The sequence below is a fragment of the Oncorhynchus masou genome, chromosome 6, assembly GCF_036934945.1.
Source record: "Oncorhynchus masou masou isolate Uvic2021 chromosome 6, UVic_Omas_1.1, whole genome shotgun sequence".
Lineage (NCBI taxonomy): Eukaryota > Metazoa > Chordata > Actinopteri > Salmoniformes > Salmonidae > Oncorhynchus > Oncorhynchus masou.
In genome coordinates this window covers 18,137,244-18,165,005 of record NC_088217.1, presented here as the reverse complement: position 1 = coordinate 18,165,005, position 27,762 = coordinate 18,137,244, and the positions used below count along the sequence as shown (strand labels likewise).

The 27,762-nt window shown below is 43.5% G+C and overlaps 1 protein-coding gene across 2 annotated transcripts in view; it reads right to left on the bottom strand.

Annotated features, from left to right (window-relative positions):
• LOC135541445 (plexin-A1-like) overlaps positions 1-27,762 on the bottom strand; it is a 402,887-nt gene that overhangs the window by 139,798 nt on the left and 235,327 nt on the right. For both annotated transcript variants that reach the window (XM_064967699.1, XM_064967700.1), the window contains exon 10: positions 2,151-2,351. In XM_064967699.1, the coding sequence (XP_064823771.1) occupies positions 2,151-2,351 (201 nt within the window). The remainder of the gene's footprint in view (positions 1-2,150; positions 2,352-27,762) is intronic.

Genomic DNA, 27,762 nt, shown 5'->3' with positions numbered 1-27,762 from the left:
ACATTTATAAAATTCAACATACCTATTAGGATCTGGCTAAAAATACTTGAATCAGTTATAAAAACCCATTGGCCTTTATGGTTGTGAGATCTGGGGTCTGCTCATCAACCAGGTCTGGGGTCTGCTCAGCATTCACAAAATGGTACAATCACCAAATTGTGACTCTGCATGCAACATGAAAAAACATCCTCTGTGTACAACGTAAAATACCAAATAACACATGCAGAGCAGAATTAGGCCAATACCCGCTAATTATCAAACTCCAGAAAAGACTATCTAAAAGGAAGCGATTCCCAAACGTTCCATAACAAAGCCATCACCTACAGAAAAAATTAAGCTGGAGAAGAGCCCCCCAAGAAAGATGGTCATGGGGCTCTGTTCACAAACACAAACAGACCCCACAGAGATAGAAACACAATTAGACCCAACCAAACCATGAGTAATTAAAATTATAATTACTTGACACATTAGAAATAATTTACAAAAAAACTGAGCAAGCTGGAATGCTATTTGACCCTAAATAGAGAGTACACAGTGCCAGAAAATCTGGCCACTGTGACTGACCCAAAATTAAGGAAATCTTTGACTATGTACAGACTGAGCATAGCCTTTTGGACCTGGCTCTCAAGAGAAGACAGGCTATGTGCACACTGCCAACAAAATGAAGTGGAAACTGAGCTGCACGTCCTAACCTCCTGCCAAATGTATGATCATGTTAGAGACACATATTTCCCTCAGATTAGACAGACCCAGAAATAACTTGGGGGAAAAAACACATTTTGATAAACTCCCATATCTATTGGGTGAAATACCACAGTCTGCCATCACAGCAACAATATTTGTGACATATTGCCACAAGAAAAAGTGCAACCAATGAAGAACATACACCATTGTAAAAGCAACCCGTATTTATACTTATTTATTTCCCCTTTTGTACTTTATTTTATTTGCACATAAGAGAGAGAGGCAGACAGACAGACAGACAGACAGAGAGAAAGAGAGAGAGACAGACAGACAGAGAGAAAAAGAGAGAGACAGACAGACAGACAGACAGAGAGAGAGAGCGACAGAGAAAGAGACACAGAGAGAAAGAGACACAGAGAGAAAGAGACACAGAGAGACAGAGAGACAGAGAGACAGACAGACAGACAGACAGACAGACAGACAGACAGACAGACAGACAGAGAGACAGACACAGACAGACAGACAGACAGACAGACAGACAGACAGACAGACAGACAGACAGACAGACAGACAGACAGAGAGACAGAGAGACAGAGAGAGAGAGAGAGAGAGAAAGAGAGAGAGAGAGAGAGAAAGAGAGACTGAGAGAAAGAGAGAGACACAGAGAGAAAGAGAGACACACAGAGAGAGAGAGACAGAGAGAGACAGACAGACAGAGCGACAGACAGAGAGCTTCAGAAATGACAGGCTTCCTCTCCACATTTTCAGCCTCAGTGAATCGCATCACCACTTATCACACACACACACACACACACACACACACACACACACACACACACACACACACACACACACACACACACACACACACACACACACACACACACACACACACACACACACACAGACACACACACACTTCCTCATTTGCAACTCTAATCCTCTAACTGACAGATGGTCCCATGCATGTGCACACCAAACAACCCAAATATCCTTCCAACACACCCTTCAGCAGGCCCTACTTGTGCTCACGCTTATTCTCCGCATGCCTACAAACTAAACTCCGGCCAAACTCCCTAGACATGACCACTGGTCAAAGGACTAATCAGGTGTGTTACTGCTGGGAAGATAGAAACACTGACCAAATTCCTTCTCGCCATGAGCACTGGTAATGAAACCAATCAGCAAGCATTTGGTTTATTACATCAGGTGTGTTAGTGATGGACTGGAACAAAAACCTGTAACAGTCATAAGTTAACTCCCAAGGTCTTCTGGAACTCGATCTAATTGGCTGGTCTTTGCTTTTTTGAATGTGTTGTGTTTGTGCTGGGCCGGAAAAAAAAACATGAAAGAGCATTAACTCACCAAGATCTTCTGAAACTCGATCTAATTGGCTAGTCTTTGCTTTATTGAATGTGTTGTGTTAGTGCTGGGCGTAACAAAATCATGAGAGAGCGTTAACTCACCGAGGTCTTCTGACACTGGATGCTGGTACTGTTGAAGCGCAGTGCGGTGACGCTATGCTCCTCTCCCTGCACGTGGAACACACACTCGTAGTTCTTCTGTCCAGACTGGGGCTGGGGCAGGTTGCAGGCGGCCAGGGTGATTGGCTTGGTCACACCCACAGGGATGTAAATCTGGGTAGAGGGCAGGATCTGGGGACAGTCCTGAAGGGGGAATAGAAAGGTATGGAGAGAATAATCAGACAAATAAAGAGATTAAGAGAACAATATGTTTTTTCATATATTGTTATGTCGTTTTAATGCTTTTATGTGATCCGCTGTCTTGATGGAGGGTGAGATGAAGGACCGGATGGATGAAGGGAGGGAGAGAGGTTTGGGTAACTTGGTTGTTCACAGACAATGTCAAGTAGTCTTTGTGACAGTATAACATTGGCTTATGACTTGACATGATACTCAAAAGACTTGCTTAAAAAAGAAAGGAAAGCCTACAAAGCTTTGTGATAACATCATAATGTTTCATCCCAAAGACAGAACAAAGATATTGAACTGCAGTTTAACTTTTTTGGGATAGGGGGAAGCATGTACAAGCCTTTCTTGTTTTTCTTTAACCTCTTGAAACTCTAGGGGCGCTATATCATTTTTGGATAAAAAGACGTGCCCGTTTTAAGCGCAATATTTTGTCACAAAAAGATGCTCGACTATGCATATAAAAAAAGAAAACACTCTGACGTTTCCAGAACTGCAAAGATATTCTCTGTGCGTGCCCTAGAACGTGAGCTACAGGCAAAACCAAGATGAAACGGCATCCAGGACATCAGCAGGATTTTTGAGGCTCCGTTTTCCATTGTCTCCTTATATGGCTGTGAATGCGAGAGGAATGAGCCTGCCCTTTCTGTCGTTTCCCCAAGGTGTCTGCAGCATTGTGACGTATTTGTAGGCATATCATTGGAAGATTGACCATAAGAGACCACATTTACCAGGTGTCTGCCCGGTGTCCTGCGCCGAAATTGGTGCGCAAACCTCAGCTGCAAGTATTTTTCCATGGAATTCAGAGAAGAAAGCAGGCTTCCACGAACGATATATCAATGAAGAGATATGTGAAAAAACACCTTGAGGATTGATTCCAAACAAAGTTTGCCATGTTTCGGTCGATATTATGGAGTTAATTCGGAAAAAGTTTGACGTTGCTGGTGACTGAATTTTCGGTTAGTTTCGGTAGCCAAATGTGATGAACAAAACGGAGCGATTTCTCCTACACAAAGATTCTTTCAGGAAAAACTGAACATTTGCTATGTAACTGAGAGTCTCCTCATTGAAAACATCCGAAGCTCTTCAAAGGTAAATGATTTTATTTATTTGGTTATCTGGTTTTTGTGAAAATGTTGCGTGCTAAATGCTACTCAAAATGCTAAGCTAGCTTAGCATACTCTTACACAAATTAGTGATTTGCTATGGTTCAAAAGCATATTTTGAAAATCTGAGATGACAGTGTTGTTAAGAAAAGGCTAAGCTTGAGAGCAGGCGCATTATTTTCATTTTATTTGCGATTTTCAGAAATCGTTAACGTTACGTTATGCTAATGAGCTTGAGGCTATAACTGGATACAGGTTTTTTTCATAGCCAAACGTGAACAAAACGGAGCGATTTGTCCTACACAAATAATATTTTTTTGAAAAACTGAACATTTGCTATCTAACCGAGAGTCTCCTCATTGAAAACATCTGAAGTTCTTCAAAGGTAAATGATTTTATTTGAATGATTTTCTTGTTTTTGTGAAAATGTTGCTGGCTGAATTCTAGGCTTATAGCTATGTTAGCAATCAATACTTTTACACAAATGCTTGTTTAGCTATGGTTGAAAAGCATATTTTGAAAATCTGAGATGACAGTGTTATTAACAAAAGTCTAAGCTTGAGAGCAAATATATTTATTTCATTTCATTTGCGATTTTCATGAATAGTTAACGTTGCGTTATGCTAATGAGCTTGAGGCTATAAATAGAATCCCGGATCCGGGATTGCGCGACGCAACAGGTTAATATTGATGACGCTATTGTCCGATTGAAATATTATCAATTATTCAGTCTAAAAACAACCTGAGGATTGATTATAAACATCGTTTGACATGTTTCTACGAACTTTACGGACACGATTTGGAATTTTCGTCTGCCTCTTGTGACTGCATTTGAGCCATTGGATTACTGAACAAAACGCGTTAACAAAATTGAGGTTTATGGATATAAAGAGGGACTTTATCGAACAAAACAAAAATTTATTGTGTAACTGGGAGTCTTGTGAATGCAACCATACGAAGATCATCAAAGGTAAGTGATTCATTTTATTGCTATTTCTGACTTTCGTAACTGATGTACTTTTTTTTCACCTTTATTTAACCAGGTAGACTAGTTGAGAACAAGTTCTCATTTGCAACTGCGACCTGGCCAAGATAACGCATAGCAGTGTAAACAGACAACACAGAGTTACACATGGAGTAAACAATTAACAAGTCAATAACACAGTAGAAAAAAAGGGAGTCTATATACATTGTGTGCAAAAGGCATGAGGAGGTAGGCAAATAATTACAGTTTTGCAGATTAACACTGTAGTGATAAATGATCAGATGGTCATGTACAGGTAGAGATATTGGTGTGCAAAAGAGCAGAAAAGTAAATAAATAAAAACAGTATGGGGTGGAGGTAGGTAAAAATGGGTGGGCTATTTACCGATAGACTATGTACAGCTGCAGCGATCGGTTAGCTGCTCAGATAGCAGATGTTTGTAGTTGGTGAGGGAGATAAAAGTCTCCAACTTCAGTGATTTTTGCAATTCGTTCCAGTCACAGGCAGCAGAAAACTGGAACCAAAGGCGGCCAAATGAGGTGTTGGCTTTAGGGATGATCAGTGAGATACACCTGCTGGAGCGCGTGCTACGGGTGGGTGTTTCCATCGTGACCAGTGAACTGAGATAAGGCGGAGCTTTACCTAGCATGGACTTGTAGATGACCTGGAGCCAGTGGGTCTGGCGACAAATATGTAGCGAGGGCCAGCCGACTAGAGCATACAGGTCGCAGTGGTGGGTGGTATAAGGTGCTTTAGTGACAAAACGGATGGCACTGTGATAAACTGCATCCAGTTTGCTGAGTAGAGTGTTGGAAGGAATTTTGTAGATGACATCGCCGAAGTCGAGGATCGGTAGAATAGTCAGTTTTACTAGGGTGATTTTGGCGGCGTGAGTGAAGGAGGCTTTGTTGCGGAATAGAAAGCCGACTCTAGATTTGATTTTCGATTGGAGATGTTTGATATGAGTCCGGAAGGAGAGTTTACAGTCCAGCCAGACACCTAGGTACTTATAGATGTCCACATATTCAAGGTCGGAACCATCCAGGGTGGTGATGCTAGTCAGGCGTGCGGGTGCAGGCAGCGAACGGTTGAAAAGCATGCATTTGGTTTTACTAGCGTTTAAGAGCAGTTGGAGGCCACGGAAGGAGTGTTGTATGGCATTGAAGCTCGTTTGGAGGTTAGATAGCACAGTGTCCAAGGACGGGCCGGAAGTATATAGAATGGTGTCGTCTGCGTAGAGGTGGATCAGGGAATCGCCCGCAGCAAGAGCAACATCATTGATATATACAGAGAAAAGAGTCGGCCCGAGAATTGAACCCTGTGGCACCCCCATAGAGACTCCCAGAGGACCGGACAGCATGCCCTCCGATTTGACACACTGAACTCTGTCTGCAAAGTAGTTGGTGAACCAGGCAAGGCAGTCATCAGAAAAACCGAGGCTACTGAGTCTGCCGATAAGAATATGGCGATTGACAGAGTCGAAAGCCTTGGCAAGGCTGGTTACTGGTTGCAATGTTTTGTGTGCTGAGCGCTGTCCTCAGATAATCACATGGTTTGCTTTCGCCGTAAAGCCTTTTTGAAATCTGAAACGACGGCTGGTTTAACAACAAGTTAAGCTTTATTTTGATGTATTGCAATTGTGATTTCATGAAAGTTAAATATTTACAGTCATTTCATTTGAATTTGGCGGTCTGCAATTCTACCGGATAAGAAGTTTTAACCATGTGTGGACTATTGTCTGGTAATGAACTAGTGTGACAATGTTTGAAAATGCCCATTCTGCAACATCCACCCGATATAAAGACGATGGCTTAGATCATCTAAAAACACTATAGTGTCTTCTATTACTGTTGTGGAAAGCCTTGGAGGTCCAGAGAGAGAGAGAGAGTGTGTGTGCGTGTGTGTGTGTGTAAAAATGAAGTCATTACAGTGTTTATACCACACTTTGGCAGAAGTGCATATATCTTCAACATCAACTCAATAGAACTTGGGAACGGTTGCACAACGTGATTGTTGGGACCTCCAGTCATTACACAATTGTGTTGTAGCCCTGAACTAGCTCATCTGACTCAAGTTGTCAAGGGCTTCTGACATAAAAAGGGCTTTATAAATACATTTAATTGATAATTAGTTGACAAGTTGAATCATGTGAGCTAACAGTTCAAATACATGGAATGACTAGCAGTCCCTTGAGGAGAGGTTTGAGAAAGGCTGCCCTAAACATATCAGAAACGTACCAACACAACTTACACATACCAGTACAGCACATCTACCTGAGATGCTAGTATGCAGTAAGCAGTTATGTTGTGATTAGTGCAACAGTGTTCCCCCGGGTCCAACAGATAATGGTGTGTTTGTTCATTTGCTTATTAGCCTCCTCAAACATCTGAACCCGCTCCAACACTAAGCTCATAATGACTAGGGAATTACTACGGACAGAACACCAGCCTGCTGACAACACACTGACAATAATGAACTAGCACGTGGAGGGAGAGGGAGGGAGAGCAGGAGGGAGAGGGAGGGAGCTAGAGAGGGAGGGAGGGTGATGGTGAAGGTAGGATGAAGAGGCAGAGGGTGTGTGAAGAAAAAGACAGACGGGAAGAAAGAAAAATATTGACGGAGAGATGTAGGTAAAAGTGAGAGGAAATGGATCGGTACCAAGGAGGAACAGGCAGTAATAGAAGGGGAGAGTAAAGAGGGAGAGAAAGCTAAAATATCGATACACAAAAATAGATAGGGATGGCAGAGGATAGAGAGAAGGAAAGTGAGAAAAAGAGGAAAGCGAAAGCAAAAAGAGAGAAGGAAAAAAATACATCCTCCCTCCGCAGAACTGCATTCTGACTTGCCCCTCCCTGTATCAAAGTCAGAGATATAGATCTGTTCACACCAACACCAACAACCGGCTCCGTTTCACGTGTATCCCAAGCCTTGACAACATCCCAATTAATGAATTGCCTGCAGCCTCAGAAAAATATGGACATTTGAGCAGGGAGCTATATCAAGTTGTATAATAATGTTTTAAGTCTTGACTTCTGAAAATTAGAAAAGAGCATTGTTGAGGAATTTGGGGGTGTGAGCATTCTAGGCGAAAACAGCGTGACAGCGTTCTCCCACTTTCTAAGCACAAATTCTATAAAAATCAACACGCCCTGCATTTTTATATTTTGGCTGTGTTTTGATATTGTGCTCTATTCAGTGTATTAGTCTTGTCCATACAATCCATAAAAATGTGACACGCCAACATACAAAACCAGGTTAATTAAGACAAAAAAATAATTGATTTTCTATAAAAACGTCACATGATTACTATGTGAATAAGCAAAATACTAAAGGGTCTAAAACAGATCCCTGGGGAACCCCCATTACAGATTCCAGACAATGAGACTTTCTGATCATCACATATACACACTTTCCTTCAGCCTAAATTTAGACTCATTCCACTTTCCATGACTGTCCCTGCTGGCAAATCTACACTTCTCTTGGGGAAATGATTTGGATAATAAACAAACACCCACAGCTTGCAACAAAGTAAGCTTAAACACACCGCATGATTGGATTGGGCTTAACACAGACGTGTGTGTGTGTGTGTTGTTTTTGGTGGAGTACATCCAAGTTTCCTACCCCCGTTATATGGCAGGCTTAAGGGGCCTTCCTCTAGCCCACTTGTTTGTTTTACTCAACTGCTGCCTTGGGGCTTCACCACCTAAGGCTAACCAGGCAGGAAGAAGAGAGGCATTGTGGGAGATGAAGTCCACATACAGAACATGGATTCACTTGAGTGCATATGACAAATCTGAAAAGACCCTAGTCAAACAAAGCCTGTTACCAGGAATTTCAGGGTCAAGGTGAAATACCATTTAGTTGTAGCCTTTGAATGTACATGCAGTTGACTTTCTTTTGGTTTAAAACTACAAATGTTTCATTAATAAGACATTCTAAACATTGCAATTCTTGCATCACAAGACAAAAGTCTCGTCTCACTCATAGACTGCCTTTTGCATTTTCATTCAATAGTTTGAAGCATGAAACCATGACAGACAGACTACAGAAAGCTGTTATTTAAGGTGAAAGCTATTCAGAGATACCATATATTCTCCTCTCCCATATATTTGTATTCCCTCTGATACTTCAGTTGATAGTTCCAATGTCTCGCCATGTCGGTGATGGAGGAAAAACAAGTGTCAGGTGGATAAGATAATCTGCACCTCACATATGAGAGCAAAACCCCTTTCAACACTAGCCAAGTGGATTTAATGAGACGACCATTAGAGATTGTGTGTATATGTGAGTGAGCGTGAGTGTGTCTTTTATATAAATAAATAAAAGACAGTTCTGAAGCAAGAATCTGACAGGATATGAATAAATAAAGCTCAAAAAACATTGTGCATATGTAATGAAGCAACTGTCTGGACGTGGTAGGTTTTTAAGACCAATCCAATCCATAATTAATTAGCTCTCTGATGTGGTGGAATACAGCTAAGAAGGATGGGGGATTGAAATAGCATGTTAAATAATAAAAACAGAGTCAAAAAGCTTTGGGAACAGACTGACACCTACGTAATCAAAGTGGGGAGACTTGGGGACAATGTTAGGGGACACGGGGAGCATGTGTTACGGGTTTGATACGGGGGAGTGTGTGTTAAGGGTTTGACACGGGGAAGCGTGCGTTACATCTTTGACAGAGGCAAAAGGAGGGTGACCCGGGGATGTTAGAATGTCACTGACTGCCCTGTCTACATCTCCTATGAGTGAGGGCGACATCTTGGCCCCTAAAAAATATGTCCATGACATCATACTGCATCTTATGTCAGCCATTGAGAATAATTATATTATAATATAATATATTATGTCACCATTAGGATATTGAGTCTGCCAATAAGAATGCGATGATTGACAGAGTCAAAAGCCTTGGCCAGGTCGATGAAGACGGCTGCACAGTAGTCACAGTAGTCTTTTATCGATGAGGTGCACCCAAGACCAGCTCGGAAGCCAGATTTCATAGTGGAGAAGGTACGGTGGGATTCAAATTGGACGGTGATCTGTTTGTTAACTTGGCTTTCAAAGATTTTAGAAAGGCAGGGCAGGATGGATATGGGTCTGTAACAGTTTGGGTCTGGAATGTCTCCCCCTTTGAAGAGGGGGATGACCGCTTTAGTTTCCAATCTTTGGGGATCTCAGACGATACGAACGAGAGGTTGAATAGGCTAGTAATAGGGGCTGCAACAATTTCGACTGATCATTTTACAAAAAGAGGGTCCAGATTGTCTAGCACATCTGATTTGTAGGGATACAGATTTTGCAGCTCTTTCTGAACATCAGCGGTCTAAATGATGGTGAAGGAGATGCGCGGGGGCTTATGAAAGTTGCTGCAAGGGGGTGATGAGATGTTGGCCGGAGTAGGGGTAGCCAGGTAGAAATCATGGCCAGCCATAGAAAAATGCTTATTAAAATTATGGATTATCGTAGTTTTATCAGTGCTGACAATGTTTCCCACCCTCAGTGCATTCGGCAGCTGGGAGGAGGTTCTCTTATTTTCCATAGACTTTACAGTGTTGTCAACTACAGGATGCACATTTCTGTTTGAAAAAGCTGGCTTTAGCTTTCCTAACTGACTGAGTGTATTGGTTCCTGACTTCCCTGAAAAGTTGCGTATCACGGGGGCTATTCGATGCTAATTCAGAACACCACAGGATGTTTTTGTGATGGTCAAGAACAGTCAAGTCTGGGATGAACCAAGGGCTATATCTGTTTTTAGTTCTACATTTTTTGAACTTGGCATGGTTATTTACGATGGTGAGGAAAACACTTTTAAAGAATAACCAGGCATCCTCTACTGACGAGATGAGGTCAAGATCCTTCCAGGATACCCAGGCCAGGTCGATTAGAAAGGCCTGCTCACTGAAGTGTTTTAGGGAGTGTTTGACAGTGATGAGGTGTGGTCATTTGACCGCGGACCCATTACGCATGCAGGCAATGAGGCAATGATCGCTGAGATCCTGGTTGAAGACAGCAGAGGTGTATTTAGAGGGCAAGTTAGGGTTTAGGGTTGTACCTGGTAGGTTCCTTGATAATTTGCGTGAGATTGAGGGCATCTATCTTAGATTGCAGGATGGCCGGGGTGTTAAGCATGTCCCAGTTTAGGTCACCTAACAGTACAAACTCTGAAGATAGATGGGGGGCAATCAATTCACATATAGTGTCCAGGGCACAGCTGAGGGCTGAAGGGGGTCTATAACAGGTGGCAACGGTGAAAGACTTGTTTCCGGAAAGGTGGATTTTTAAAAGTAAAAGCTCAAATTGTTTGGGCACAGACTTGGAAAGTGACAGATTGCAACTCCGCCCTCTTTGGCAGTTCTATCTTGTCGGAAAATGTTATAGTTAGGGAAGGACATTTCAGGATTTTTGGTGGCCTTGCTAAGCCAGGATTTAGACAAGGCTAGGACACCCGGGTTGGCAGGGTGTGCTAAAGCAGTGAATAAAACACACTTAGGGGGAGGCTTCTAATGTTAACATGCATGAAACCAAGGCTTTAATGGTTACATAAGTCAACAAATGAGAGCGCCTGGGGAATGGGAGTGGAGCTAGATGCTGCAGGGCCTGGATTAACCTCTACATCACCAGAGGAACAGAGGAGGAGTAGGATAAGGGTACGGCTAAAGGCTAGAAGAACTGGTCGTCTAGAAACTGGAGCAGATTTCTGGGCACGGAAGTATAGATTCAAGGCATAATGTACAGACAAGGGTATAGTAGGATGTAAATACAGTGGAGGTAAACCTAGGCATTGAGTGACGATGAGAGGGGTTTTGTCTCTAGAGGCACCATTTAAGCCAGGTGAGGTCACCATATGTGTGGGGGGATGAAACAAAAGGGCTAGCTTAGGCATACAGAGCAGGGCTGGAGGCTCCACAGTGAAATAAGACAATAATCACTAACCCAAACACCAATGGATAGGGCATATTGACATTAGGGAGAGGCATGTGTAGCCAAGTGATCATAGGGTCCAGTGAGTAGCTAGGCGAGCTGGAGACACAGGGATTCAGACAGCTAGTGGGCCAGAACTAGTAGGCTAGTAGAAGGACATCGGGGGACGTCGCGACGGGCAGGCCTGTTGGTTACGTCGGCAGACCAGGTGTGATGGATCGGCGGGGCTCCGTGTCGGTAGTATAAGGGTCCAGGCCAATTGGCAAAATAGGTATAGTAGCCCAAGAATTGGCTGATGGACTTCTTAAGCTAGCTGGGGGATGGGCCTAGCTCGAGGCTGGCTCCAGGCTAACCGGTGCTTGCTTCGGGACAGAGACGTTATCCAGGAGTTGCCACTCGGATAGCAGCGAGCTAGCTGGGATGATCCGGTGTAAAGGTTCAGATATTGCGGTAGGAATCCAGAGAAGTGGAGATGTGGTAGAGAAAAAGCAGTCCGATATGCTCTTGGTTGATATGGCTCTGTGCAGACTGGCAGGAATTGACCGGGGTGAGGCTGTCTGATGACCGCTAGCAGTGGCTGACTGACTACTAGCTAGTAGCTAGTTAGCTGGCTAGCTGCTGTTGAGGGTTCTAAAGTGTAAAAAAATCTGTACCACATTGGGTGAGGCGGGTTGCAGGAGAGTTGATCGGGCCAATTTAGGTAGTACGTACATGACTGTATAGTTAAAGTGACTACGCATATTGATAAGCAGAGAATAGCAGCAGTGTAAAAAGAAGGGGTTGGGGGGGTCACACAATGCAAATAGTCTGGGTAGCCATTTGATTACCTGTTTAGGAGTCTTATGGCTTGGGGGTAAAAACTGTTGAGAAGCCATTTTTGTCCTAGACTTGGCACTCCAGTACCGCTTGCAATGCGGTAGTAGAGAGAACGGTCTATTACTCGGGTGGCTGGTGGTTTTTGACAATTTTTAGGGCCTTCATCTGACACTGCCTGGTGTAGAGTTCCTGGATTTTTTTATTTGTTAAACCTTTATTTAACCAGGAAGGGCTCATTGAGATTAAAAATCTCTTTTTCAAGAGCGTCCTGGCCAAGACAGGCAGCACCAAGTCATTACAAAAATTACAGACAAACAGCATGAAAAACTACAAGTAATCTATAAAAACCATAGAATTCACAAAATCATATAACAAAATCAAAAACTGCAAATTAAAAACATTGACAGGTCAGGGAATCAGTATCAAGATCATTCATCAGTGATTTAAAAATACCAATCGGGACAGGTTCTTGCAGTTTAAAAGTATTTTGTAAGGCGTTCCAAGAAGATGGTGCAGAGCACATAAAATCCTTTCTACCAAATTCAGTTTGGAAATTTGGAACAGTTAGTCGGATAAATTCCAGCGAATGAAGAGAGAGTACCCACCACATTTCTGAACATTAAAAATGGCTTTGAAAATAAAAGTATACAAGTGACTAAGCCTACGAGTGACTAGAGAAGGCCAGCCAACCCTGGTATACAAAGTGCAGTGGTGCGCAAGGGTTTTGCAGTTTCAAATACATCTCAAAGTGCCATGGTAAAGGGTGTCAATTGATCTCAAACACTGAGCGGAAGCATTCATATATAAAATATCCCCGTTGTCTAGTAAAGGCATAAATGTAGCTGATACTAGCCTTCTTCTGGCTTCAAAAGAAAAACACGCCTTATTTCGAAAATAAAATCCCAATTTTCGTTTAAATATTTTTGTAAGTTGTTGAATATGCCATTTAAAAAGAGAGGACATCATCAATTAAAATTCCAAGATATTTATATGAGGTTACAGTCTCAATCTCAATGCCCTGGCAGGAAATAATAGGTGAAATGTTCAAAGGTCTATTTTTTTGCTTTAGAAAACAACATTAGTTTAGTTTTGTCAGTATTGAGGATAAGCTTCAATTGACACAAGGTATGTTGAACAGTATAAAAAGCATTTAGCAAGTTCTGGAAAGATTTTGTCAGAGACAATGCACAACAGTATCATCAGCATAAAAATTATGTCAGGCAGCTTAGCCCTAGTGATGTACTGGGCCGTATGCACAACCCTCTGTAGTGCCTTGTGGTCAGAGGCCGAGCAGTTGCCATACCAGGCAGTGATGCAACCAGTCAGGATGCTCTCGATTTGAGGATCTCAGTACCCATGCCAAATCTTTTTCGTTTTCTGAGGGGGAATAGGCTTTGTCATGCCCTCTTCACAACTGTCTGGGTGTGTTTGGACCAATCCAGTTTGTTGTTGACGACCATTCTAGTTTGTTGTTGAAGCTCTCAACCTGCTCCACTACAGCCCCGTCAATAAGAATGGAGGAGTGGTCAATCCTCCTTTTCCTGTAGTCCACAATCATCTCCTTAGTCTTGGTTACGTTGAGGGATAGGTTGTTATTCTGGCACCACCCAGCCAGGTCTCTGAATTCCTCCCTAAAGGCTGTCTCGTTGTTGTTGGTGAACAATGACTAGACAGCCGACAACAACTGTTGTCATCTGCAAACTTAATGACGGTGTTGGAGTCGTGCCTGGCCATGCAGTCGTGGGTGAACAGGGAGTACAGGAGGGGACTGAACATGCACCCCTGGGGAGCTCCAGTATTGAGGATCAGCATGGCAGATGTGTTGCTGCCTACCCTCACCACCTTCGGGCGGCCCGTCAGGAAGTCCAGGATCCAGTTGCAGAGGGAGGTGTTTAGTCCCAGGATCCTTAGCTTAATGATGAGCTTTGAGGGTACTATGGTGTTGAATGCTTAGCTGTAGTCAATTAATAGCATTCTCATGTAAGTTTTCCTTTTGTCCAGGTGGGAAAGGGCAGTGTGGAGTGCTATAGAGATTGCAACATCTGTGGATCTGTTTGGACGCTATGCAAATTGGAGTGGGTCTAGGTTTTCTGAGATAATGGTGTTGATGTGAGCCATTATCAACTTTTCAAAGCACTTCATGGCTACACATGTGAGTGCTACGGGTCTGTAGTAATTTAGGCAGGTTGACTTTGTGTTCTTGGGCACAGGGACTATGGTGGTCTGCTTGAAGCATGTTGGAATTACAGACTTAATCAGGGACATGTTGAACATGTCAGTGACAATACCTGCCAGTTGGTCAGCACATGCCTGGAGCACACGTCCTGGTAATCTGTCTGGCCCCGTGGCCTTGTGTATGTTGACCTGTTTAAAGGTCTACTCATGTCGGCTATGGAGAGCGTGATCACACAGTCGCCTGGATAAGCTGATGCTCTCATGCATGCCTCAGTGTTGCTTGCCTCGAAGCAAGCATAGAAGTGATTTAGCCTGTCTGGTAGGCTTGTGTTACTGGGCAGCTCGTGGCTGTGTTTCCCTTTGTACTCTGTAATAGTTTGCAAGCCGTGCCACATAAGACGAGCATTGGAGCCGGTGTAGAATGATTCAATCTTAGCCCTGTATTGACGCTGGGAATTGTATTGACAATGGGAATTGAGATTTAAAAAGTTATAAAAAATATATACAAAGAAAAATATATATACATGGGACGGGACAAGACAACAGAGGTCTAACTGCTACGCCATCTTGTATATACACTGCTCAAAAAAATAAAGGGGACACTAAAATAACACATCCGAGATCTGAATGAATGAAATATTCTTATTAAATACTTTTTTCTTTACATAGTTGAATGTGCTGACAACAAAATCACACAAAAATTGTCAATGGAAATCAAATTTATCAACCCATGGAAGTCTGGATTTGCAGTCACACTCAAAATCAAAGTGGAAAACCACACTACAGGCTGATCCAACTTTGATGTAATGTCCTCCACGTGCCTGTATGACCTTCCTACAACGCCTGAGCATGCTCCTGATGAGGTGGCAGATGGTCTCCTGAGGGATCTCCTCCCAGACCTGGACTAAAGCATCCGCCAACTCCTGGACAGTCTGTGGTGCAACGTGACGTTGGTGGATGGAGCGAGACATGATGTCCCAGATGTGCTCAATTGGATTCAGGTCTGGGGAACGGGTGGGACAGTCCATAGCATCAATGCCTTCCTCTTGCAGGAACTGCTGACACACTCCAGCCACATAAGGTCTAGCATTGTCTTGCATTAGGAGGAACCCAGGGCCAACCACACCAGCATATGGTCTCACAAGGGGTCTGAGGATCTCATCTCGGTACCTAATGGTAGTTAGGCTACCTCTGGCGAGCACATGGAGGAAATGCCACCCCACACGATGACTGACCCCACCGCCAAACCAGTCATGCTGGAGAATGTTGCAGGCAGCAGAACGTTCTCCGCGGCGTCTCCAGACTGTCACGTGCTCAGTGTGAACCTGCTTTCATCTGTGAAGAGCACAGGGCGCCAGTGGCGAATTTGCCAATCTTGGTGTTCTCTGGCAAATGCCAAACGTCCTGCACGGTGTTGGGTTGTAAGCACAACCCCCATATGTGGACAGCGGGCCCTCATACCACCCTCATGGAGTCTGTTTCTGACCGTTTGAGCAGACACATGCCTTTTGTGGCCTGTTGGAGGTCATTTTGCAGGGCTCTGGCAGTGCTCCTCCTGCTCCTCCTTGCACAAAGGTGGAGGTAGCCGTCCTGCTGCTGGGTTGTTGCCCTCCTATGGCCTCCTCCATGTCTCCTGATGTACTGGCCTGTCTCCTGGTAGCGACTCCATGCTCTGGACACTACGCTGACAGACACAGCAAACCTTCTTGCCACAGCTCGCATTGATGTGCCATCCTGGATGAGCTGCACAACCTGAGCCACTTGTGTGGGTTGTAGACGCCGTCTCATGCTACCACTAGAGTGAAAGCACCGACAGCATTCAAAAGTGACCAAAACATCAGCCAGGAAGCATAGGAACTGAGAAGTGGTCTGTGGTCCTCACCTGCAGAACCACTCCTTTATTGGGGGTGTCTTGCTAAATGCCTATAATTTCCACCTGTTGTCTATTCCATTTGCACAACAGCACATGAAATGTATTGTCAATCAGTGTTGCTTCCTAAGTGGACAGTTTGATTTCACAGAGGTGTGATTGACTTGGAGTTACATTGTGTTGTTTAAGTGTTCCCTTTATTTTTTTTGAGCAGTGTACATTGCATTCGGAAAGTATTCAGACCACTTGACTTTTTCCACATGTTGTTAGGTTACAGTCTTATTGTGAAATAGATTTTTCCCCTCATCAATCTACACACAATACTGCAAAATGACAAAGCTAAAACAGGTTTACATTTTTTGGGGAAAATGTAAAAATAAATATTAAAAAGTATTCAGACCCTTTACTCAGTACTTAGACAGCATCAAGTCTTCGTGGGTAGGACGTTACAAGCTTGGCACACCTGTATTAGGGTCGTTGTCCTGTTGGAATGTGAACCTTCACACTAGTCTGAGGACCTGAGCACTCTGGAGCAGGTTTTTATCAAGGATCTCTCTGTACTTTGCTCTGTTCATCTTTGCCTCGATCCTGAATAGTCTCCTAGTCCCTGCTGCTGAAAAACATACCCACAGCATGATCCTGCAACCACCACGCTTCAACATAGGGATGGTGCCAGGTTTCCTCCAGACGTGACGCTTAGCTTTCAGGCCAAAGAGTTCAATCTTGGTTTCATCAGACCAGAGAATATTGCTTCTCATGGTCTGAGAGTCTAGGTGCCTTTTGGCAAACTCCAAGTGGGCTGTCATGAGCCTTTTTCTGATTAGTGGCTTCTGTCTGGTCACTCTACCCTAAATGCCTGATTGGTGGAGTGCTGCAGAGATTGTTGTCCTTCTGAAAGGTTCCCCCATCTCCACAGAGAAACTCCAGAGCTCGGTGACCATCGGGTTCCTCGTCACCTCCCTGACCAAGGCCCTTCTCACCCGATTGCTCAGTTTGGCAGCGCTGCCAAATCTTGGGAAAATCTTGGTGGTTCCAAACTTCTTCAATTTAAGAATAATGAAGGCCACTGTGTTATTAGGGACATTCAATGCTGCAGATATGTTTTGGTTCCCTTCCCCAGATCTGTGCCTCGACAAAATCCTTGCTCGGGGCTTTATGGACAATTCCTTCGACCTCATGGCTTGGTTTTTGCTCTGAATACTTATGTAAATATTGGGTAATTATGGGGTATTGTGTGTAGATTGCTGAGGATTTTATTTTATGTAAATCCATTTTCGAATAAGGGCTGTAACGTAACAAAATATGGAAAAAGTGAAAGTGTCTGAATACTTTCCAAAGTAGAATGAGTTTAACCTATTGAAACTCTAGGGGCGCTATATCATTTTTGGATAAAAAGACGTGCCCGTTTTAAGCGCAATATTTTGTCACAAAAAGATGCTTGACTATGCATATAATTGATAGCTTTGGAAAGAAAAAACTCTGACGTTTCCAGAACTGCAAAGATATTCTCTGTGCGTGCCCTAGAACGTGAGCTACAGGCAAAACCAAGATGAAACGGCATCCAGGAAATCAGCAGGATTTTTGAGGCTCCGTTTTCCATTGTCTCCTTATATGGCTGTGAATGCGAGAGGAATGAGCCTGCCCTTTCTGTCGTTTCCCCAAGGTGTCTGCAGCATTGTGACGTATTTGTAGGCATATCATTGGAAGATTGACCATAAGAGACCACATTTACCAGGTGTCCGCCCGGTGTCCTGCGCCGCAATTGGTGCGCAAACCTCAGCTGCAAGTATTTTACCATGGAATTCAGAGAAGAAAGCAGGCTTCCACGAACGATATATCAATGAAGAGATATGTGAAAAAACACCTTGAGGATTGATTCCAAACAACGTTTGCCATGTTTCGGTTGATATTGTGGAGTTAATTCGGAAAAAGTTTGACGTTGTTGGTGACTGAATTTTCGGTTCGTTTCGGTAGCCAAATGTGATGTACAAAACGGAGCGATTTCTCCTACACAAAGATTCTTTCAGGAAAAACTGAACATTTGCTATGTAACTGAGAGTCTCCTCATTGAAAACATTTGAAGTTCTTCAAAGGTAAATTATTTTATTTATTTGGTTATCTGGTTTTTCTGAAAATGTTGCGTGCTAAATGCTACTCAAAATGCTAAGCTAGCTTAGCATACTCTTACACAAATTAGTGATTTGCTATGGTTCAAAAGCATATTTTGAAAATCTGAGATGACAGTGTTGTTAAGAAAAGGCTAAGCTTGAGAGCAGACACATTATTTTCATTTTATTTGCGATTTTCAGAAATCGTTAACGTTACGTTATGCTAATGAGCTTGAGGCTATAACTGGATACAGGTTTTTTTCATAGCCAAACGTGAACAAAACGGAACGATTTGTCCTACACAAATAATATTTTTTTGAAAAACTGAACATTTGCTATCAACTGAGAGTCTCCTCATTGAAAACATCTGAAGTTCTTCAAAGGTAAATTATTTTATTTGAATGATTTTCTTGTTTTTGTGAAAATGTTGCTGGCTGAATTCTAGGCTTATAGCTATGTTAGCAATCAATACTCTTACACAAATGCTTGTTTAGCTATGGTTGAAAAGCATATTTTGAAAATCTGAGATGACAGTGTTGTTAACAAAAGTCTAAGCTTGAGAGCAAATATATTTATTTCATTTCATTTGCGATTTTCATGAGTAGTTAACGTTGCGTTATGCTAATGAGCTTGAGGCTATAAATAGAATCCCGGATCCGGGATTGCGCGACGCAACAGGTTAAGAGGGTTCTCATCAGAGTTGTGCACACACAATCTTTGCCTTACATGTTAAAACCAAGGTTAGATATTGAGAATTACCATAACATACATATATAATTCAACAATGGGACAAATGGGGGGCCTTCTAAACTTTTCCAATGAATCAAAGCTTTAAGAGCAACATTCAAAGAGGGTATTTAGAGGAGCATTATCCCAGCAGGCAGCCTCATCTTTAACTCTAACTGATCCAGCATGATCTTCACAGGGCTCACATCTAATATGGGAGAGATACAAGAGCTTCCTGTCATCCAGATTGCAGTGTGTGTGTGTTTGTCTCCTCTCTCTCGCTCTCCCTGTTATTTTTGTCAGATCTATTAGGTGGGACAGCGGAGGTATTCTCATTATGCTGCAAAAAGAGGCATCTTCGACGGGGAGCAGACTGATCGTGGCAGAGGAGAAGAAAAAAGGAGAAAGAGAGAGAAACGACTTAATAAGCGAGCAACGTGCAGGAGTAGAGAGGAATGAAGGAGTGTGGAAGGGACTTTGAACCATGAAAGGGACAGAGGGTGTCTGCCCACTCCCGCTTCCCGGAAATAGTGGAGCAGGGGGGGCAGAGAGTGGGGGAATGGTAGAGAAAGAGTAAGTGAGAGAGAATGGTGTGAGAGAGCAAGGTTGGGGGAGGAGGGAGAGATAGAGGAAAGAGAGGGTGCGACAGCGAGAGAGATCAATGGCAGAGAATTGGAGAGAAAGAGAATGGTGAGAGACAGAAGGAGAGATATAGAAAGGGGGGAGACAGCAAACGCAAGAAAGGAGGGGAGATAAACACTGAGTATACAAAACATTAGGAACACCTGCTCTTTCCATGACATAGAAAGCTATGATCCCTTGTTGATGTCACTTGTTAAATCCACTTCAATCAGTGTAGATTAACAAGGCACCCCTGTTAATTGAAATGCATTCCAGGTGATTACCTCATGAAGCTGGTTGAGAGAATGCCAAGCGTGTGCAAAGCTGTCATAAAGGAAAAATCAGGCTACTTTGTTTAACCCTTTTTTGGTTCGTACATGATTCCATATGTGCTATTTCATAGTGTTGATGTCTTCACTATTATTCCACAATGTATAAAATAGTAAAAATAAAGAAAAAAAACAAGTAGGTGTGTCCAAACTTTTGACTGGTACTGTAAATGTTTTAAGGATTTTGTAAGTCCATTTCATATCTGGCGACCCCACATGGGCTCACGACCCCTAGTTTTGGAACCACTGCTCTATGATGGCTAGGAAATATATTATGCATGACTGCGAAATGGTGGAAGTGATGGAATCAGTGTAGACAACTTACCTGCACAAAACAGAGCCAGCTAGGAAACCTCACGAGACCGACAGCAAACGGCACTCCTCTCTCTCTGCATACCAGTATCCTTCAGTCTATTTATCACCCTCTCTCTCTGCCTCTCCATCACGTTCAGTCTTTAAATACCTCTCTCGCTCTACCATCCCCCTCTTCTTTAGCCTCCCTCTACCTATACAAATTTCCCTCTACCCAAAGTTTGTCTCTTCAGTCTCTCTCCCTCAGTCTTTCTCTCATCTGTACTCTGCCTGTACTTCTCATCAATATCACCCACTCTGTCTCTCCCCTCTCTCAAATCTGCCTCTCCTCCAGTCTCTCCCTCTGTGACTGTGCATCCTAGCTTATTTTCTTACATGTACCTCGTCATCTCCACCAGTCTCGCTGACTGGAAGGATACAATATTAATCTGTGGTCTCCATTAAGGCAGGCGGGCTAGAGACTCAGAGGGTCTGTGGAAATCAACATTTAACACACCCTGAATAATTCAACCACAGCGATCTACTGTGACTAAACACACAGGGACTTGTGTGTGGGTGTGTGTGTGCAGTTTGTGCATGTGAACAAAAGAGAATAGCTCTCAATTAAGTCTAAGTGGTTAAGGAATTTATTTCAACAGTCCTCATTGGCTGTAACAAGAGGTGGGTGTGACTTATGGAGGACTACCTGATCAACGTCAAGGATGCAGTATTCACAATGTCACTGTGGATAAAAACAAAGCTGTGCCTTGGTTTGGGGTCGAAACATGTCATGGCAAACATCTGCTGCCGTTACATTACATTTTTCCCCTACTCAAAATCATATTTAGTTTTTTACACTTGATTACAGTAAAGAAAAGAAATGTTAGCATACTGTTTGCTGTCTAAGATTCATCCTGGACCAGGGCCCGCTTTGAGGAGCCTTGCTTCCACTACCTTCTGTTTGTGCCATTGAAGCTGCTTGCCAGGTACTGCATCAACCTCCACTTTCAAATAAAAGCATAAGTTAGCTCTTAAATGAGTTATCTACTTGGAAGCCACTCACTTTCATCGTGTTAAAAAAAACAGGAAAGGACGAAGAAAAGAAACGCATGGGCGTTCTGGCTAAAAATAGACGAGTACGGGCAACTATACAATCTGAGGAGAGGAGAGTTGTTCATCATTCAGGGACCAGATCCAAATCTCACTCCTCTCTTTCTCAGAAAGGAGCGACATACATAACATGAGTGTGTGGGGACGTTATTGAGGAACTGTGTGACAGTGAAGAGGCTGTGAATTACATTTGTTATATATATATGCATGTACATATTGCACCATTGGTGTCAGCAGTCAGTACAGGATGTGACTTACTGATCTGCTTATTACCAATTAAACAAATTGGAATGGAAAAGAGAGGGAAGGAGAGAGAGGGTGGAAGGGAAGAGAGAAGTGTGGGGGGACAAGATGAGCAACCAATACTTCGACGATTGTGTTTAAAGTGAAGGAAATCGGATTATGAAGTGGAAACAAGTCTCCATTCATATATTTCTGGAAGGGACAGAATGTTATTAGGAACTAGTGTTATCGGCGAGTCATGTGATTGTCAACCGTGGTGCTGAGTGGAGGGTTAACAAGGAGGAGAAGGTCTGTAATGGTCGAGTTACGGTCCATCTGGAAGCCCGCAGCTACTTCACCCATCGTCTCCGGTTCCTTCCTCCCTCAACCCATCCCTCCTTCCTTCTCTAAATCCTGCAAGAACATTTTTTAAATAAATTGTCACTCAATGTAATCTGCGGCTTATTGCAAGGTTCTCTGTTCTTCCCTCTGTTTCTCTCCTTCCTGTCACCCATCTCCCTCTCCTCTATAAACGCCAATCTGACCATTTCCCTCTATCACGTGGGGCGTATGTGTGTTCGTGTGTATGTATATATATATATGTGTGTGTGTGAGTGTGTGTGTGTAGGGGGAGATACCAGAGAGAGGTACTGAAGTGGGTGGAGGAGAAGAGTGATGTTTTCGCTCTCTTCTTTCTGTTCTATCTTCTCTCCCTCTCGGAAAGGTTTATATTTTATTAAACATGGCCCGTGCTTGTCTCCTTCTCCCACTGAAAGGCAAAGAAATGTTGGGGAGGGAGAGAGGAATGAAGGGAGGGGGGTAGGGGGAAAAAGAAAGACAGGAAAAGGGAGAAGAGAAAGGGAGAGATAGGTTGAAATTGAGATGTACACTGAGTATACAAAACATTATGCTCTTTCCATGACAGACTGACCAGGTGAGTCCAGGTGGAATCCATTATTCCCTAATTGACGTGACTTGTTAAATCCACTTCAAATCAGTGTAGATGATGAGAGGTAATTTATTTTTATTTTTAAGCCATGAGACAATTGAGACATGGATTGTGCCATTCAGAGGGTGAATGGGAAGACAAAATATTTAAGTGCTTTTGAACAGGGTATGGTAGTAGGTGCCAGAGGCATCTGATTGTGTCTAGAACTGCAACACTGCTGGGGTTTTCAAGCTCAACAGATTACTGTGTGTATAAAGAATGGTGCCCCACCCAAAGGACATCCAGCAAATTTGACAGAACTGTGGGAAAAGTTGAGTCCACATGGGCCAGCATCCCTATGGAACGCTTTCGACACGTTGTAGAGTCCATGCCCCGACGAATTGAGGATGTTCTGAGGCTATTCTGGGAGGGGGGTGAGAGTCAATATTAGGAAAGTGTTCGGTATATTCAGTCTATACAGTGGGGCAAAAAAGTATTTAGTCAGACAACAATTGTGCAAGTTCTCCCACTTAAAAAGATGAGAGGCATGTCATTTTCATCATAGGTACACTTCAACTATGACAGACAAAATTAGAAAAAAATCCAGAAAATCATATTGTAGGATTTTTAATGAATTTATTTGCAAATTATGGTGGAAAATAAGTATTTGGTCAATAACAAACGTTTATCTCAATACTTTGTTATATACCCTTTGTTGGAAATGAAAGAGGTCAAAAGTTCTATGTAAGTCTTCACAAGGTTTCCACACACTGTTGCTGGTATTTTGGCCCATTCCTCCATGCAGATCTCCTCTAGAGCAGTGATGTTTTGGGGCTGTTGCTGGGCAACACAGACTTTCAACTCCCTCCAAAGATTTTCTATGGGGTTGAGATCTGGAGATTGGCTAGGCCACTCCAGGACCTTGAAATGCTCCTTACGAAGCCTTCGTTGCCTGGAAGGTGTGTTTAGGATCATTGTCATGCTGAAAGACCCAGCCACGTTTCATCTTCAATGCCCTTGCTGATGGAAGGAGGTTTTCACTCAAAATCTCACAATACATGGCCCCATTCATTCCTTCTTTTACACAGATCAGTCGTCCTGGTCCCTTTGCAGAAAAACAGCCCCAAAGCATGATGTTTCCACCCCCATGCTTCACAGTAGGTATGGTGTTCTTTGGATGCAACTCTGGACATGTACTGGCTTAAGCAGGGGGACACGTCTGGCACTGCAGGATTTGAGTCCCTGGCGGCATAGTGTGTTACTGATGGCAGGCTTTGTTACTTTGGTCCCAGCTCTCTGTAGGTCATTCACTAGGTCCCCCCGTGTGGTTCTGGGATTTTTGCTCACCGTTCTTGTGATCATTTTGACCCCACGGGGTGAGATCTTGCGTGGAGCCCCAGATCGAGGGAGATTATCAGTGGTCTTGTATGTCTTCCATTTCCTAATAATTGCTCCCACAGTTGATTTCTTCAAACCAAGCTGCTTACCTATTGCAGATTCAGTCTTCCCAGCCTGGTGCAGGTCTACAATATTGTTTCTGGTGTCTTTTGACAGCTCTTTGGTCTTGGCCATAGTGGAGTTTGGAGTGTGACTGTTTGAGGTTGTGGACAGGTGTCTTTTATACTGATAACAAGATCAAACAGGTGCCATTAATACAGGTAACGAGTGGAGGACTGAGGAGCCTCTTAAAGAAGAAGTTACAGGTCTGTGAAAGCCAGAAATCTTGCTCGTTTGTAGGTGACCAAATACTTATTTTCCACCATCATTTGCAAATAAATTCATTAAAAATCCTACAATGTGATTTTCTGGATTTTTCTCTCTCTCAATTTGTCTGTCATAGTTGAAGTGTACCTATGATGAAAATTACAGGCCTATCTCATCTTTTTAAGTGGGAGAACTTGCACAATTGGTGGCTAACTAAATACTTTTTTGCGACACTGTAAATAAATAGAGGAAGTAAGGAGTGACAATGAAAAGGAGAAGAAAGAAAGAAGATATGAATGAATAAAAAAGGTGAAGAAAGGAAGACATCTCAGAGTAAGAAGGTATGGAGAGAAGAGAGGTGGCAGGGCAAGGCTTCGCACGACTTTCCGTGGTGTCGCTTTGATCTATGGCCTAATTAGCAGTGAGGAGATAGAATGTATCTGGCAATCATTGTTTTATTATGGCTGATACAAAAAGCAGCTCTAATGATTATAAATGAGGGAGCCGTGACAGACTCACTGAGAGAACTGCCCAGTCCGGCCTGAGAAAATGGACGAGAGAGAGAGAGAGGAGAAGAAAACGCAGAGAAAGCATGATGGAAAGAAAGAATAAGAGGAGAGGAGAGTAACAGGGAGGTAGAATAAGATAAATTAGTGGGAAGAGACAATAGGAGAGAAAAGAGTGGGATGACAATTTGAAGAAAAGTGAAGAAGAAGGGAAAGATAAAAAGGATGGGATAGATGATTGCCGAGGAAGTGAAATGGAAGAAAATAGATATTCCTGAGCAATAGACACTAAGGGGAGCTAGACAGGGGACAGAGGGAGGGGATATTACTCCATCCCCCTGTGGATCTCCTGTCTTGGTTGTGCTTCGCTGAGATAAGACCCAGAGACGGCACGCGCACGGCCTTTCATTACATCTCCCCCTCCCCCTCTCTCATTTTCCACAGACCTCTCCCTTCCTCCACATCTCACTCTCTCTCTCTTTCGCCCCCATCTTTCACTGACTGCCTCACTCTTTCTCCCTCACTTCCTCTGCCTCCATGCACAGACCTCTCCCTCCAAGCACACAGACCTCTCCCTTCCTCCACATCTCTCCCCATCTCTCACTGCCTGCCTGCCTCCATCTCCCTCCCTCCCTCTGCCTTCATGCACAGACCTCCCCCTCCCCATAACCCCCTCTCCCTCCCCACAGGCCTTTCCCCCTCAGTTCCTCTCAACCACAAACATAACATACTAGAGTAGCCAGCACACCCCATGAATTACAGATGGGAGTGCTAATCCGCATCATTTACTCTCCGAGCCGTGAAGGTACGTCCATGTTGCTCCTTGGCCAGAGAGCCAGAGTCCGGGCTAGCACTGCTATGGTACCGCTACAGAGCTAATGCTAGGCTATTCCGCTCATGTTATACAACGCTACGGTTGGAGGAAAGATAAGACTGAGGGTTTGTATGTAATTTAATTGAGGTTGACAAATTAGATGTGTCTGTAAATAAGAAGGCTGTCCAACCTGCATAGGCTGTAACCCTGTCTAGAGATTAGGTGGAACGGTCGAAAAGGGAAGCTCAGAGCTGGACTGTAAACACACAGGGATGTGTGTGTGTGTGTGTGTGTGTGTGTGTGTGTGTGTGTGTGTGTGTGTGTGTGTGTGTGTGTGTGTGTGTGTGTGTGTGTGTGTGTGTGTGTGTGTGTGTGTGTGTGTGTGTGTGTGTGTGTGTGTGTGTGTGTGTGTGTGTGTGTGTGTGTGTGTCTGTCTGTGTGTATGTGTTTCAGGCTGAATCAGATGGATTATGCTTAATAGTAAAGCATGACTGTCAGTCAATTGGTTGGACAGTGGATATGCAGTCATAAATATTTGACAATAAGTCTACGTATAAGTGTTTAGAGAGACAGGGTGTGTGTGTGCGCATACATGTGTGTGTGTAAGATATGACTGTATAGTGTATACAGGACTATGATGGGAGAGGGGAAGAAAAAGGAACCAGCTGTGCAAGAGTGTGTATGTTATGTGTAGGGGGAGGGAATGGGCTCCAGTGTTTGAGCATGTGTTTTTGCATGAGCGTGCATCTATGTTTATGTGTATGTGACAAACATTGCCGGTCCCACTTGGTATTCCACTGTACGAGTGGCCGTGAAGGCGGGAGATGCGTGATTGATATGAACTGTTATGCTAATGTTGCATTTGGATATGTCAAACAACGCTACATTTACATATCTATTCATTCAGCCTTCCTATGGACAGGAAACAGAAACACTGCCTGGCGCTATGTATACAGGCAGCGTTGCCAATAGCTCCCAGTCAGCCATAAACAAATGGAGCTCAGCAGCAAGGATGAGAATGCATAAGAGTGTGTGTGTGTGACATATTTAACTATTCCTCTAGTAAAATAAACAAAAATTGGACCAACCGGGGACATTTTGTTAGTCCTCAAAAGGTAAAATGCTATTTCTAGGGGGTTTAGGGTTAGAAGAATTTGTTTTCCGTTTAGAATTAGGTTAAGGTGGCCTCCCGAGTGGCAGGGGTCTAAGGCACCGCATTGCAGTGCTAGAGGCGTCACTACAGATCCGGGTTCGATCCCGGGCTGTGTCGCGGTCAGGAGACCAATGAGGTGGCGAACAATTGACCCAGCATCATCCGGGTTAGGGGAAGGTTTGGCCGGCCGGGATGTCCTTGCCAAATCGCTCTTTAGCGACTCCTGTGGCGGGCCGGGCACATGCACGCTCGTCACCAGTTGTACAGTGTTTCGTCCGACACATTGGTGCAGCTGCCTTCAGGGGTTAGGCGAGAAGTGTGTCAAGAAGCAGTGTGGCTTGGCAGGGTTGTGTTTCGGAGGACGCATGTCTCTCGACCTTCGCCTCTCCCGAGTCTTGGACGAGGGATATAATACTGGAGTTGCAGCGACGGGCAAGACTAACTACCAATTGGATTTCAGGAGAAAAGGGGGATACAAAAAAAAAGTTACCACCAAAAACATAAACTCCTCCTCTGGACATCTCAGCATCATTACAATTTATAGAAATCAGCTTCTTCCTACACTTCAAAGTGTAAACTGTTGGGACCCTCCCTTCAGCGGTCCTACAAACTTACTCACCTTTGGCGTTTTCAAAAGGAGAGGTCAACTCAGGAGGTTGACCAAAATCAGGATCACAAAATTTGTGAGAAAAAAAAATAATACCAATAAAAAATGTTTACTTAACATTTGGGTTAGGCTAGCTAGGGTTAAGGTTAGGGTACGTGTTAGGGAAAATAGGATTTTGAACGGGATACCTCCACAAGGTTAGTTGTACACTAACACAAAGTTAATCTCCATAAGGTTAGTGTACAGGCGTGCTTGTGTCGTTGGTTTACATCAACCAAGTCTTAATGAATTTACAAGATTTTAGCTCAGTGAATTAACACAGTCTTCTATATGACTCGTTTCAAGAAGCTAGGCATATGTCGCACATCACTACTTCA